This window comes from Onychostoma macrolepis, chromosome 07 (assembly GCF_012432095.1).
Source record: "Onychostoma macrolepis isolate SWU-2019 chromosome 07, ASM1243209v1, whole genome shotgun sequence".
NCBI lineage: Eukaryota > Metazoa > Chordata > Actinopteri > Cypriniformes > Cyprinidae > Onychostoma > Onychostoma macrolepis.
In genome coordinates, this window is record NC_081161.1 from 19,767,570 (window position 1) to 19,782,987 (window position 15,418).

Here is a 15,418-nt window from a genome sequence, read left to right on the forward strand (position 1 = left end):
TACCCTCCGTTTGTCGCTGTCTCACAAACTTCCATTTTAATGAATGAAGCTCTCTACACTGCACACTGAATATATTATTTACATCATCTCTACACTTTGTTTGTTACAATGAACGACAACAACTGCAGTCTGCTTTCACGGTCTGTGCTGTGAGGAGCAGGAAGCGCAGCGATAGAGAAGCATTTCTATTGGCTGCAGTCTGCAGTTATTAAATGGCAAAAGACAGCATTGCGCAGCGAACCATAAACACAGCGCTACGTTTATATGCAGAACTGGGATCGCTTTTGTAGTCTTTTGAATGGATAAAATATAGAAATCACTTTAATTTCCAAATAAACCTAACCAGTTGGAAATGAAACGCTGTCACCCCTCGAAATTCACTCCCCGGACTCCGTCCCCCCGCGTCCCCCATTTCCAGCCCTGCTGTAAGTCATTAAATGCAAAATGGTTGATCTAGTTGTCGTAAACTGTCAAGCATATTTTATGCACATTTCTATTAGTCTTTTTGTCATGGATTGTGCAGGTGAATCTTGACTTTCACTAATGAAGAGAATGTGGATCAACCAATGATAAATCAGTTCTCTGAAATTCCTCATACAGTGCTGCATACAAAAACAAAGCTCTGTCTGTGTTTGCCTTTCTAATTTTTTTTTTTTTTTTTTTGTATTTTATTATTTATTATTAATTTATATTAATTTTGTATTTTGCATATATGTTCATTGACATACATACTTGAGATATGAACTAAAGATTTTGAATAAGTTACAGGCTTTTGCAGGTAACCCATTGTGTGGTACTGTTTGTACAAATTGTTTTGAGAAATGCACATGCTTTGCAAATATTAAGGATGATTCGAGAAATGCACCAAAGTGACTGAGAAAAACTGTAAAATCAAAAGTTGTGTTTGTTAACATTAGTTAATGCACTGTGAACTAACATGAACTACCAATGGACGACTGTATTTTCATTAACTAATATTAACAAAGATTAATAAATACTGTAATAAATGTATAGTTCGTATGCTCATGTTAGGCTACAGTAGCTAACATTAATGTAAAACTTATTGTATAGTGTTACCATACAGATGTATAGGCCTGACTACATTTATTTGCATCGTTACATGTGTCATGTTATTAACATTTCACCAAAATCAAGTTTAAGGTTTTGACCAGCGAATGTTTTTTTCCCGTCCTTAACGCCACATCAAAGGTAGTACGGGAACTTGCAGGTCATGCAGTTTACTGCCGCTATGTGGACGCTCAGTTTTTTTCTGTTATTTGGCCAAAGTATAAAAGATTCAGCGCTTCGCACAAGCTATTTGGCTGTGACTTGCCAACAAATGCTAAGACACTCTTCTCCGCTCCTCAAATGCAAAACAACAACAAAAAAACCTCAGCCTTTATAAATATAGTCTTTTCTTGAGAAAACGCTGTACTTATTCAATTAACAGTTCTTTGTTTACCGTCAGACAGCAAACAAGCAGAGATGCTCTAAACTGCGCGCCGCACTTCGTTCACGAGAGTTTGAGGAGCCAATGGCGTTACGAGCTCCGTAGCAGTTATATTTCCGATTTGAGCTTGAGTTTCAGAATGCTTTGGATAATGTAACGTTAGCTTTTGTTGACGCTACCGCGCTACTTGATCAAAAAAAAAAAAAAAAAAAAAAAGAGCTTCCCTACTGAAAAGCTGTTTGATTCAGAAAGCGGCGACGTTACCACCACGCTACTGAGAAATGTAGTTAAACTAGTAGCGACGCTACACTGCAAGACAGTATATACAAACAACTCATTTCAAGTCATTTTGTTTTTGCACCTTGGTTTTTGTTTTTTTGTTTTTGTTTTCTATTGCACGCTTGCTTTTGGTTTATTCACGGATGGGTCAAAAACATGATTTCTGTACAGCTGCATTGAAACAATATTTGTATAGTGCTTTTTAAAAAACTTGACATTTGCTCACATGTTCCTCACAGTTTTTCTTTAGTTTACGTATAGCCCCCCCACCCCCTCACAGCCTATAATGTCACAGATTGTTCCATCTATCTAATACCACACTTACAGTACAACACTTGACACGTGTTGAATGTTGCTGCATTCTGGAGGATTTATATTCTAGGGGAGTTACATAACTTGTTTGGTCTGAAATAAAGTGAAACATCTAACATTATATCACATCGCAAATTATATGTAATAAAAATGAATATAACAACTTTTATTGCGATTCACCTGTATGTGCCTTCTCAATAGTGATTTGTAGGTTGACATACATTATACAAATGAGGAGCATAAATTCGCTCAGTGTGTCCTAAAGTACTGTGCAGATTAACGTTATGAAAGCCAAATAAGAATTTGACATTGACCAGGATTATTTCACTTTCCTGTGCATGAGCATCGTCTGCTATAACTGCTATAGCCTAACCCGCCCACCCCCACCACACACACACACACACACACACAAGTTGCTTAAGCCAAATAAAAACTCAATCCTATAGGAAAGAGTTCCCTTGAGGAATCCCTGTCTTGTCCAAAGCCCCGCCCCTCGCGCGTGGCGCTGTCCATCACAGTAGTGCTGCTCTCTGAATCTCCGCGAGCTCAAGCGCGCGCCCGAGCAGATCGCTGCTGAAGCGCGAGGCGACGGAGGGAAAGTTGTGCTGCTCAGACTCTGGAGGATCACCGTCCAACGAACGAAGAGCGAATTTACGCACCATGAACACTGTCGCTTGAGAAAAGCAAGAGTGCTATAAACTTACAATCATGTTTTGGACTATTTTGTTGCCATATTGTGTGACTTTTGTGCTGGGAAATAAGACCGACGAACGAATACCTTTCTTCCACGGGCATGTGTTTGAGAACTCTCCTCCTGGCTCAAAAGTGAACGGACTGAGTATCCCGGTGAAGCGCATCGATCCGCAGCGATGGTGCTCCAAGTCCGGGATGCACCTGAAACTCCTGGGGGACAGGAGTGAAGATTTTCACGTCTTCGCGCACCACAAGCGAGGACACATATTACTGAAGACCTCTAACGTTCTCGATCGAGAGGAGCGCGCTGAGTATCTCCTCAGTCTGGCGCTGTGCTGTCAGAGCTGCGCTTCAGCCGTGCGCGTCGTGGCCGAAGTTGCTTCAATTAAAGTGGACGTGCTCGATACGAACGACCACGAGCCCACTTTCCAACACGCAGACGTCAAAATAACTTTGGACGACGCCACGGCCCTGAGGTCGGTGGTGTACACGGTGAAAGCGGAGGACATCGACAGCGGCAAAAACGCCGAGCTCATATACTACGCGCTCCCTAGAAACGGCAGTTTCTATGTGGTGCCCAAAACCGGCGACATCCTTCTCGTGGACTCGATTCTGGGTCTCGCGCAGCCCATAAAGTTCAGCGTGTTTGCGCGAGACCACGGCTGGCCCGCTCGGACCAGTCAGAATATGGATGTAGAGATCAGTCCGCGCCAATGGCCGGCCCTTCCTCTGATCGATAACGGACTCTCGAGAAAGTCCCGCTCCGTGCCGGAGCCGGTGCTTATCACCGTGTCCGAAGACGCGAGTATCGGCTCCGTCATAATGAATCTACACCCGGTGAGGTTTCAGTCCGCCAGTTTTGAGCTGATTCACCCGGACGCGGATAACTCTCCCGTCACCGTGAGTCGGGACAGCGGAGATTTGCTTATATCAAGGCGGCTCGACAGAGAGACGCAGCCGCTAGTGGAGATAACTGTAAAAGTACAAGATAAGCGAGGTGAGTGCGCCGTGACTAATCCAAATATCTCTACAATACGACTATATGCCCCGGTCCCTCTCCTACCTGTACAGTGCGTGGCACTGTCTCCAGCGCGTGCAGGCAGATTTCACCTGAACACCCCAAAAAATGACGCGCGCCTCATGTACCCAAATCCTCCTCCTCTTCCCTCAGACTGAGCACGTCATATGCAGCTTCCCTCATTACAGATGCACAAAGTTCACAGCAATCAAAGTTTAATTATCACTCGCGGTAAAGGCTGGCGTGCTATTGACACGAGTCAAGGCGCAGATGAAACCATGGGTGCGCTGCTGCATGAATGAAAGCTTTCGATTGCATTGTGATGCTGAAATATATGCATACACACCTGGGTGACAAATGCAGAAACTTAACATAAAATGATCATTTAATGTATATACTGTAAACTTTGGCATTAGTAGGATTAGTAGGATCAACAGCATCTTTGCATCTCCTTGACTTGTGACTATAATTTTGGTCATTTCTACTCAATTTTGTGAGAATTTAACTGGATTTTCTTAATTGGTGTTTAAATTCAAAGTTGTCAAGAAAAGTGCTATGCACTTATCACTGCAGGTTGCCAGCAGTTTTATAATTAAGCTCAAGTTTTACATTTCAGCGGGTTGTGCATATTGCTTTGTTCATCACATCACGATTTTCTTCCCCTATACCTTGGGCTTTAAATAATTCCTCTCCATTTAAACGGGTCATTCAGTCAGTGCTCAGCAATTTATGTCTTTGTGTGTGTGTTTGAGGGAGAAAAGGAGGGAATTTGGTATATAAGGCGCTCACATGGGCCCTTTTACAGAATCATATCATACTTCTGTATTCACCTGTAATTGCGTCCTTTGCGTTGCAGTTGAACCCTGCACATCAAGCTGACTTTTGGCACGAATCCGGGGTGATTTAATCCTTTTTGAGTTGGAGATTGTGCTCTACTTTCCTTCATCTGCTCGCATTAGCTATGTAATCCCATCTCATTCACTTTCTCATTTTGGGGATTTCAGACTGGCAGCGCAGTTAGAGGAAACTGCAGGGAAGATGAGGCGTTTAGTGGAATGTGCTCATATTTGAGCAGTTGACCGGGCATGATTTAGCAGTCTGTGATTTAATTAGTGTTGGTTTGTTAATCAGGGACTTTCTGCTTGCTGGACCTGCGGCTCTGGAGCCACTGCTTTTTTTTTTTTTTTCTTGAGTCCGTGTTCCTAGCATATGTTCAAGGGCGCTTGTTTGTGCGTGTGGGGATGTTTTCAGGTCTGTCAATGTTGTGCGATGCGTGGCCCTCTGTGAAAGCTTAGCACAAACAATGAGGCCAAACAGCTGGTTTTAATCAGGAGCGCGAAGAACGTCTGCTGACCTCACATTTGCCTGTGGCTCTTTGGAAGTAATGAGCTTTCAGGTAACCACATTTATTTAAAAGATGGGGATTTTTTTAGTGTGTATTAAAGATATTTTTATCTTTCCTCTTCTTTAGCTTTGGATATTGCATTTTTCCCCCCTATCAAGCTCTTATATATATATATATATATGGAACACATCATATTTCCTAAGAGAATGAAGTCAAATTTCTCTTTTGAATTAGCTGAACATCATTCATTATTTAAATTACGATGCAAAAACCAGTCACAAAGTGAGAATTTATCATTTGAACAAATCTCTAGGCATATACGCTCCAAAAAAATCATTAAACAACCACAACCTTGCAGAGCAATTGACAACAGCCTCCGAAGCAACTTTAAAACCTCAAAGCTATACTTTGATCTCCACTAGGTATTCAATGATTAATACATTGAGAAGACCAAAACAATCTAAATGCACTGGGTAGGCCGCTGATACTCTCAAGTACAACATTCTCCTCCAGAACAATCAAGGAAGTGACAGTGTCTGGAGGTGAATGTAGAGTGTCTTCATTATCTCATGCTGCTGTCAAGATTGCTGAATGTTAACAACGTTCATCTCCTTCTCTTTTCTGTACTTTTCTCTTTTGTCTCGCTTTTGAGTGCTAACTGGATGAATGTACCGAGTACCTTTTAAACAGAATGCTTTTTGTTATATCTGACCTAACACGATGGTGCTTGAAGCAGATATTTAAATATTGAAATGATTTGGTACCTGTGTCACTAACGTCTGTCTTAAGTTTGTATGAGAGAGAACGTCTTAATTAGCCCTTCTACAAATGAATGTCTTAAATTGGAGCAGAAAGTCTTAAATTAATAAAGTCATAACATTACATGTTGCATGCACTGCAAAAAAAGCTTCATATGTAGTTTTCTAGTTCAAATATCTAAACATCCTTAAATCAAGATATATTTACTTGGGATGCAAAATAAAAATAGTTGAAGTCTTGTTTTATGAGAAATTGAAAGGGGTTTAATTTTTTTTCTTCCTCATTTGAATTTAGTTGTTTCTGGCAGATTTGTTCTTGTTTTAGTTGTAAACTCAACTTCGTTTTAATCAGGTTCACACAAAACAAGACTTGTTATCTTCTGTCATTTTCTTCTCATTGTGTTTTGATTTTAAAATGACAAAAATAACGAGGAAGAACATTACATTTTTGCAGTGTGATAAAGATCTTTTGTGTTTTCAAACTCTTGTTAATAGAACTCATTGTGTGCTCCCTAGAAATGCACATTTAGAGAATATATTGACATACTGTTTTCCCTGTTTTTACTGTTTTCATCTTGAAATTCTTAAAATTGTCTTAAATATACCTTCATACAACCCTGTATAAGCCAAAAAATACTTGCAACATTATACAATATTTTAACTAATTTTGCCAGATCACTAATAAAGTGATGTAATGTTTATTTACCAATCGACTAAATCAGATTTGTACCTTAAAATGTACTTAGAACTTCCATTATAATACAGGTGCTTTAGCAGAAAACAATCGTAAGTGGCCTGTTCATAACTCCAATACACACAAAGCCAAAACACCATCAGGGTAAAACACATGATACTAAATTAATACAATAAACATTAACTCATATAACACCAAACCACACTAATGTATGTTACTGATTACAAAAACGTACAAACTATTGAAATAAAATGAAATCACGATATGCCAGGCAGGAATTTCTGGGAATGTCCTTTCACTATTTTCCGTAGATTAATTCTTAGTTTTTACTTGCAAAAAATCATTTGTAATTTTAAACCGTATGTAGAAAGGAAACTTGCAGTTAACCGATCAACAGGTTTATACTGTGTAATTTTTACATAAAAAAGACTAAAATGCTAAACATTTTTTTTTAATGTTAAACACTGTTCAACATTTTGATTTTGAATCTAAATGATTAGATTTTACATTTGCATTTTTCAGTGCAAGTATACATAACTGATGTACCTGTGTATTAATAAATCTTCATAAATGTAAATTATTCCAGACATCATCTCTCTTCCTACAAATCACTCCATGCATCTTCCTTTTCCGTGCATGCTGATGTGTTGCGTCTGTAGAATCACTGAGCAAGTCTGGGTAATTTGACCAAACAGTCCAGTCTGAGTTGTTTTTCTGGGTCTTTCCTTTCTTTTCCCCCTACATTTCTTCATTATCTTTCTAACTCTCCACCTCACTTTCTATCTTTTTCCTCATAACCCTTCAGCTTTCTTGTCAGAGGACGTCTGATGCTGCCAGTCTTTGTGGTATCAGTGCTGTGGGATCAATTAACCCCTGCACAGAGGATGCTGATAGATAGTTTGTGTGTGCTTGCGTACAGAGCCAGTAATTGTGTGTAAACCAATGACAGACTTCGTATCCCAATCTCAACAGCGCAGTGTAATCTTACTTTAGAGATGTCATCGACTGTCTTGCTCAAGCCTTCTTTCTCTCTCAATTAGACATGATGGAGTCGAGCTCCTTGTAATTCAGTGCAAGTTTTCAGATTGAAAAGAGATTGACACTAGCCTATTCTTCCCTCTCTCACGCAGCTGGCCTAGAACATTCTGCTCTTAGTCATTTCCGTTGTCTATATTTCGTTAAGGTGGCAGATATGCATTTTCAGACAATGAACACGCATTTCTATTATCCTCGCATGTGGAGTATGACCCAGGTGTCTGAAGCCACAGTTTTTGCATTAGACCAGCAAGCATGTGTTTTGCAAGGGAGATTCTGAGCCCCATTCTGGTAATGGCCCTAAACACCTACATCAACAGGGCTTAATTTGAATGACAGGCTCAATGTTTTTCTGGGTCTTGACCAGCCTTCAATACTGAAAATCTGTTAATCTGGTCAGCATGAGCCAAAGAGTTACCACAGCATATGGGGAGCTTCTTCCGCCAGGGACACAGAGGAGCTAGCAAATGCTTCACAGGGTCAGACATTTGCACACGCTCACACATAGACTCAAACACTCTAGCAAAAGCCCTAAAACTGTGTGCAAAACCTGCTCTCTAGTAGACAACACACATATATTTCCAGATAACCCTGGTAACACATGAGTACACTTAATTTCTCTTGCAGTATCTGACGTATATACTGCCGTGCAAAGACAAAAGACCGTAACTTCGATTTTGGTCGAAAATGAGTTATTGATATTTTTGGGACATTCAAGACATCCTTTATCATGTGCATAAGTATCTTGAGTCAATTTAGTTGTTTTTCCGAGAAAATAATGGGTCGTCTTAACCGTAACTCAAAAAGCCCTGGGGAAACCAAGGCAGAACACCGTATAACACCAGTTCACTTTGTTTGGAACGCTCAAAATGAGTTATGGCGTTCTGCCTTTCTTTAGCCGCGCGTCAATATGAAGTTATTGTGCCGGCTTGGAGTTATAAGGTGTTCTCCTTTTGTTTTACTGACCATTAAAAACTGCCACGTTTTAATTACGGTGTAACTTGTATACTTTCATACAACTGATCTGTCACTGAAGCACTTTGTTAGACAAACAAATTAGATCTCGATCTACCAAACAGCTCCATATAACAAAGCACTGTAAAGAGACTACCTTGGCAGCAATACATAATCGTGAATAACCTTTAAAGATTTTTTTTATTATTATTATTTCCTTTTTGTAATGCAGATTATTCACCAGGCTGTCGCTTCTAGTTGGACGTGTATGGACTTGAATGCCGTAGCATGTAGCATGATCGATCATAAAATCAGTGTTCAGATGTTTAATCCACAAGCATTCTGAGCATTATTCCTGCTTGCTGGCGTTCACATCAATCCACAAGTTGTTCTTTTAGGTTAGGCTATTTTCATTCAAGTCAATAAAAAAGCAATTACGCGATGTCTAGCATTCTTTGACATTACTGAGCATAGCAAATAAATTGGTTGCAAAACGGTATTCACTCACATGTTTAACTTTTAGTCCGCTTGTTATCGTCAAAAAAACTAATAATAGTCACATTTCTATGCAATAGCCTATATGAGATAGCCCATGAACACTAGATATTATACAGGTGTTACTGTAGCTTAACGATTTTGTAAATGGTAATCAGCAACCAAATATTGATAATGTGGAAGTTACTGTCTTGGTGTGAATGCAAAGGCAGAGTACAGTAACTTCAAAATAGGGGTAAAAATTTTGAGCTCACAATTTTTTAATGTAGATCATTTTCATTACTAAAACATCTAATTGTCAAATTTCCAGTGTCCTACCTATAATTAATTTGGCTGGACAAATAAAAAACTTTGAAGTAATTTTTCTCAGTTTCACACTCTAGCGAGTTAAGGTATTTTGCCTTTTTGGGGCAGTAATATACATACAGATCTTTAAGGTCCTTAAAGGTTCATATGTAAAGACGTTCTCACACCTTTGGACAATGCACAACATTTTCACCAGCTGTCAATTTTTTTTCTTTTTTTTTTTTTCTTTTATAGTAGAAACTTAAAAGTGCACACACATGATGCCTCAGCAGTTTTTAATGTTTTTTTTATTTTTTTATTAAATTAAAGGGATTGTTCACCCAAAAATGAAAATCCTGTAATTAATTACTCGACCTCATGTCGTTCCAAACCCCTAAAACCTTTGTTCATCTTCTAACACAAATTAAGATATTTTTGATGAAATCCGAGAGCTTTCTGACCCTGCGTGGAAAGCAATGCAACTGAAATGTTCCCAGGCCCAGAAATGTACAAAGGGTGTCGTTAAAGCTGTCCATGTGACATCAGTGAATCAACCGTAATTTAATGGTATACGGTACGTTATCTGTGATTGGGAGGAGAAGAATTGTTGAATAAAGTTGTTATTTTTGTTTTCTTTGCACACAAAGTTTTCTCGTAGCTTCATAAAATCATGGTTGAACCACTGATGCCACATGGGCTATTTTAACGATGTCCTTACTACGACATGAGTGTGAGTAATGAATGACAGAATTTTTCATTTTTGGGTGAACTATCCTTTTAAGCTATATTCATTATCATGTTGCGCAAACGGTGCACAGAGGTATGCAAGTACATATTTTGACAGGCAGGTAGGACTGTGTATCGTCATGTTCAGACTGAACATTTTGATTGGACGAACATTTTATGGTCATACGCCTTCCACAAACAATATAAATACATATAAATAAATTTAGACCACTTAACTTAGTGATTACTATTAGGATGTGAAGAGACTTTCAACCAACATAACAATAAATGTTTTTGAACCAAATCACCTACCCTGCCTTTAAATTTTAATTGAAATGATTTTTTTTTTGATTTATAAAAATTACATTGGTTATCTATCTATCTATCTATCTATGGCTTAGTTCACACTCCAGGTCTTAATGCTCAGATCGGATTTTTTGCTGATTTTTGCGCTGTTCACAGTCATTTAAATGCAACTGCCATCAATCTCATGTGTGAACCGTATACGACCCTGAAGTGACCCGCATGCGCAGAAGAAGACGTGACGTCAGACGCAGCGCACTGTGTTTGCGGAAATAAAAATGGATGCTGCTCATGTTAGCGCGTGTTTAGCAATTTTTAAGTTAATGTGCAATCGGAGCCTAAATAACAAAGTGATAAGAAGAAGAATATTAAGAAGAAGGAGAGTGTGATTTCCTCCAGCGCAGAATTGTGACGTCTGACGCATTTCAATGATGTAAAAATCGCATGAAATGCGACATGGCAATTCATCTACACTGTTAGACATTTCAGAGGGTTTTTACATGAACTTACTGGCAACACTGTTAAGTGTTTACAGTACCAAACATTACATTAAGATTTACAGTACCAAACAGTATTTGATTTACAGTTGCAAACTGTACTGTCCAATTCATCAGTATACTACTGTAATTCATTCATTTTAATATAGATTTCATTAGATTTTATAATTTTTATATAGAATTCATTTTATTTTTTACTCTACATAGGTACTACTGGCATTCAATTAAAACAGACACAATAATTACAAAATATCAAATTCTTTATTTAAAAAACATTGCATGTATAACAATTAAAAATACAGACTTCCAATGCTGGAACAGTGCATCTTCACCATTTCTCCTGTCTTAGGACGGTTTGCAGTGCATTATGTTGTATCCTCTGGATTCATCCTCACAAAGAATATTTAGGCAACAGAAACATAATGAGGAAAAAAGACAAGCAGCCAAAGAATACATAGCCATCTGCAAAACCCAGGTGCTGCTCCAAAACGTGGCCACCACCTTTGCTCACCCTCCACTTTGTTAGTGACAGAAATGTCTTCTCTGAAAAACAAGAAGTAGAAATAGCACACTTTTAAAAGGCAAACCTCATATAGAATACACAAATCTCTCAAATGTTCTCTAACCATGAATTATCAGTGTCAGGGTGGCTGGCATAATGCTTCATTGCAGTTGCCTTTAAAACACAAATACAAAAAATGCAGTGAATCTTAAATTACATTAAAAACTATAACAAACTAATTCTAAAACTAGAAAGGCAGCTAGCCATAAAACTAGTTTAACCTAGCTAACATACGATTTTATTTTCTCAATAGGCCACTGGCCAACATTAACTACTAACACCTGAACTAAATTTCACATTAGTTAACCTAATGTTAATATAAGATGAGACGTTGCTCGTTAAAAATAATTTTAATTCGGTAACTTAATTCAATAAGCTGACAAAAGTCATTTGAAACGCCAGCACAGTTTACCGTGGTAAAGTGATCAGGGTATCTTCCGTTCATTCATTTTTTAATTTAATATTAAAAACAGAAAAATAAGAAAACGTTCCTTTTTTAGTTTTTCAATTTTTCAAAAAAACTAAAAAACAAGAATTATGCTTGATTTTCCATTTTTACGCTCCTGGTTAGAAAATTAATTAACGACTTGAATATTCCATCTCTGCATGTGGGCGGGAATAAAATGCCCCTTTCCGCTGATTGGTCAACCAAACATTAAACCGTGCCGTCATTAGTTCTTCCGCAGTTCTGCGCAGCAGAAAACAGTCCTGCTGCTACAGGATGCATTCTTAACGCGTTTATTGCAACTATATTTAATTACTTTCTCACCAAACAACCAGACTAACAAATGGCTAACGAATAGCCCATACTGGGGCAGAGCCTATAGACGGCTTACTTTTGTATGAGCTTAATTTCGGCAACCTGTGTGAGAAATAAGTTATTAAAAAAGTTATAAGTTATTATTTTCTCATAGCTTAATATTAATTTGTTCACATCTGGACTCATAGCTACCCCCTAGCCTACATCGTTGGCACATCGACTGTTTTATTGAGCTGAGTTTTGGACAAGAGATGAAGTTGAAATGATATAGATATGACATTATTTCATATCAGTGTAGTATATGGTCTACTATTCTATTTTTATTTTATTGGTTTTCATTGTTATATTTTAGGGGTAATGTTAGCCGTTAGCCATTTGTTAGTCTGGTTGTTTGATGAGAAAGAGATGAAAGTTGCAATAAACGCGTTACGAATTATACAACTGTAGCAGCAGGACTGTTTTCTGCTGCGCAGAACTGCGGAAGAACTAATGACGGCACGGTTTAATGTTTTGGTTGACCAATCATCGGAAAGGGACGTTTTATTCCCGCCCACAAAAATTCAAGCTGTTTATTCATTTTCTAGCCCTGAATGTAAAAACGGAAAATCAAGCATAATTCATGTTTTTATTTTGTTTTTTTAAATTGAAAAATGAAAAAAGGAACCATTTTCTTATTTTTCTGATTTTAATATTAAATTAAAAAATGAATGAACGGAAGATACCCTGATTTAAAGTACTGTAACCGCCATGTTGACGAGTAAATGTTACTATGGGTTAAACTGGTGTGCAAAAATCTGACACAAACACACAGACAAACGTACATATATTTTTACCTTGCTTGCTGGTCTTATTCTCTCGTAAGGTGCATCGACACACAGTGCAGATGTTCTCCGGATCTCTTTCACTCTCGTGGGTTCATCCCTGGGCAAAACCCGCGACGCTGCCCCGCTGCTTCCGTGTCTTCCTCGGACGCGAGCGGAGCGGAAAGCAACAGACAACAATATAGAATCCATTATATATACTATTTACAGTGGATGCGGACAGTAAACTGATGCCCCGGTATATTTCTGACGTACAGATGTACTCTAAGCGCTCACACTGTTTCTGACATGAAGGACAAACAGATTTTCCAATCATTACAAGCGATGTTACACATCCAGTGCAGTCTGTCCCAAGCTGTTGCGGCGTTGTAGACACGGTGTAGGGCAAATTGTGTCAATCCAAATGTAAGAAATGAGGAAAATAAAACGACCTCAATAGAATGGCGCCAAAGAGACCGATAGAGAAAATACAGTAGTTTACAGCAATTTTAAAAAATACAGTAAGTCTCTGTATGTGGAGTCTGACGTCACAGAAAATTCCCATGATGCAAAGGGTATTACAGTTATTTACTGTAAAGGGAATTTGCAGTATTATACTGGGTGATATACAGTAAATAACTGTGGAAATTACAGAAATGTCTAACAGTGTATCTATCTATCTATCTTTTGATAAATTGTTAGACTCTTGTTTTCCATTGTAATCTTTTTTTTAAGACACATTACATTTATTAGCTGATAGTTTTATCCAGAGCTACGTATAAATGAGGAACGTCACACAAAAATGTTTTTTTCTTACTTTACTAAATGTTGCCACCAGCACAGATATTTTGGTTTGAAGGCCCAACTTCCTCTGTAAAGATGTTGTTTACCCACATTCAAACCAAAGTGTGTAAATAAGCATCCAGATAGTTCTGGAAACATTGACTTTGTAGGGTTTGATACATAAATATAATTTAATTTAGCTCAAAGGGAATCATTTATGATTTTATAGGGAATTTGAACAGAATCACTGTTTTGCGGCTGTTCACTGAGTCGGCAGCGATTCACTGAACGAGCCGTATAACATTAATTCTGCACTGGATATTAAAATCCAAAATATAGTGAAAACACTATTAATAAGCACAGTAACCAGATCAGCAGATTAAGACATTAACTTGTAAGCACAAAACACAAGATACTTCTCTTTTAAATATAAATACGACTTTATTTATATAAACCTAAGACATAAACTAATCTAACATGAACACAAGCATTCACACATTCACACGTTGCAAAAAGAGAGAAAGGATGAGTTTGAGAGAATGAGAATGTGAAATCCCAAGTTTATAGCAATATGTGCTATCGCATAGACCTGAACAACCATCAATCACTTATTTAACCCTCGCACTGAGTTTCGCAATGAGGCTAAATTTTATATTAAATGCACCAGTTCAGTTAGAATCTGGAGTTGTTTTACTTGCGTTGCCTTTGGTTACAGGAATTCCCTTCTGTCGTGGTCATTGCAGGAAAGGGGTTTTCCCGAGTTGGTGATTGGCTGGAAGTTCAGTAGTCTTTGAAGTGATGTCTTGGGAAGCCAATGGTTGGGTGTTGGCTGAGGATGGTCTTGGAGTCAGTTGCTGGTTGAAGTTTGAAGCGGGTGCAGTCGGAGCTGGACTTTGCGGCAAACTTAACTTTTGAACACGAGACTCAACGGAAAGAAAAGAAACTAAAGTAAAAGAATAAAATGAGTAACGAGACTAGGTGGTTTTTCTTCTCATCGTGGTGTTAAGTAGCAACTGGCCTGTAGGCCAGAGCACGCTCAAAGAGCGCTAAAACCAGCGTCAAAACGCGGTGGCGAGAAGAAGAAGGATGAGAGAGAAGAAGGGAAGATTTGATGGTGTCCTGAGGTTTTAAACTCGGCTTTTTGGACACATCCCATCTGGTGTCTTGACCAATTAGATAGGCTATTATCTTAGCTAGGGTTGTTCCTTCCATCATAAATCAGCATGTTATCAGTCACATGGTCTGAATTTTACACACTCTTGCAAAGTATAATTTTGGATGTGATTTCTATAACCAGAATATGATACATTTGACAAAGAATCAGTTGGAAGAAACGTTTCAAGCTAGAAATGTCAAACTCATACATACCAAACACGACTAACCTTAAAGTCATTCAATAGTTATTAGAAAGACATACATAATATGTGCTTAAAACATGATAGTCTAATGTGTGGTTACATACATAATATAGTGTTATGCCTAGAAAAGTTCCTTTTAGGATGATTTTATATGTATATGAAAAAGAAAGTCTCTGTGTAGATCTGTGGGGACCAAAAGACATGTTCTTTGGACAGAAGGATTTCCCTCTGGTTCTTTGTCTTCTATGTGTGGGGGAAGAGTCAATCTAAAGAAGCTTGTGATTTCTCTTGTGGAACACATGTGATGGCCA

The 15,418-nt window shown here is 38.2% G+C and overlaps 1 protein-coding gene across 1 annotated transcript in view; it reads left to right on the forward strand.

The window, feature by feature from the left end:
- Window positions 1-2,745: 2,745 nt before the first annotated feature.
- The window catches only part of si:ch211-186j3.6 (neural-cadherin), a 303,408-nt gene continuing 290,735 nt past the window's right edge, over window positions 2,746-15,418 (forward strand). The window contains exon 1 of the mRNA XM_058782964.1: window positions 2,746-3,731. Within this exon, the coding sequence (XP_058638947.1) occupies window positions 2,750-3,731 (982 nt within the window). The 5' untranslated portion in view covers window positions 2,746-2,749. The remainder of the gene's footprint in view (window positions 3,732-15,418) is intronic.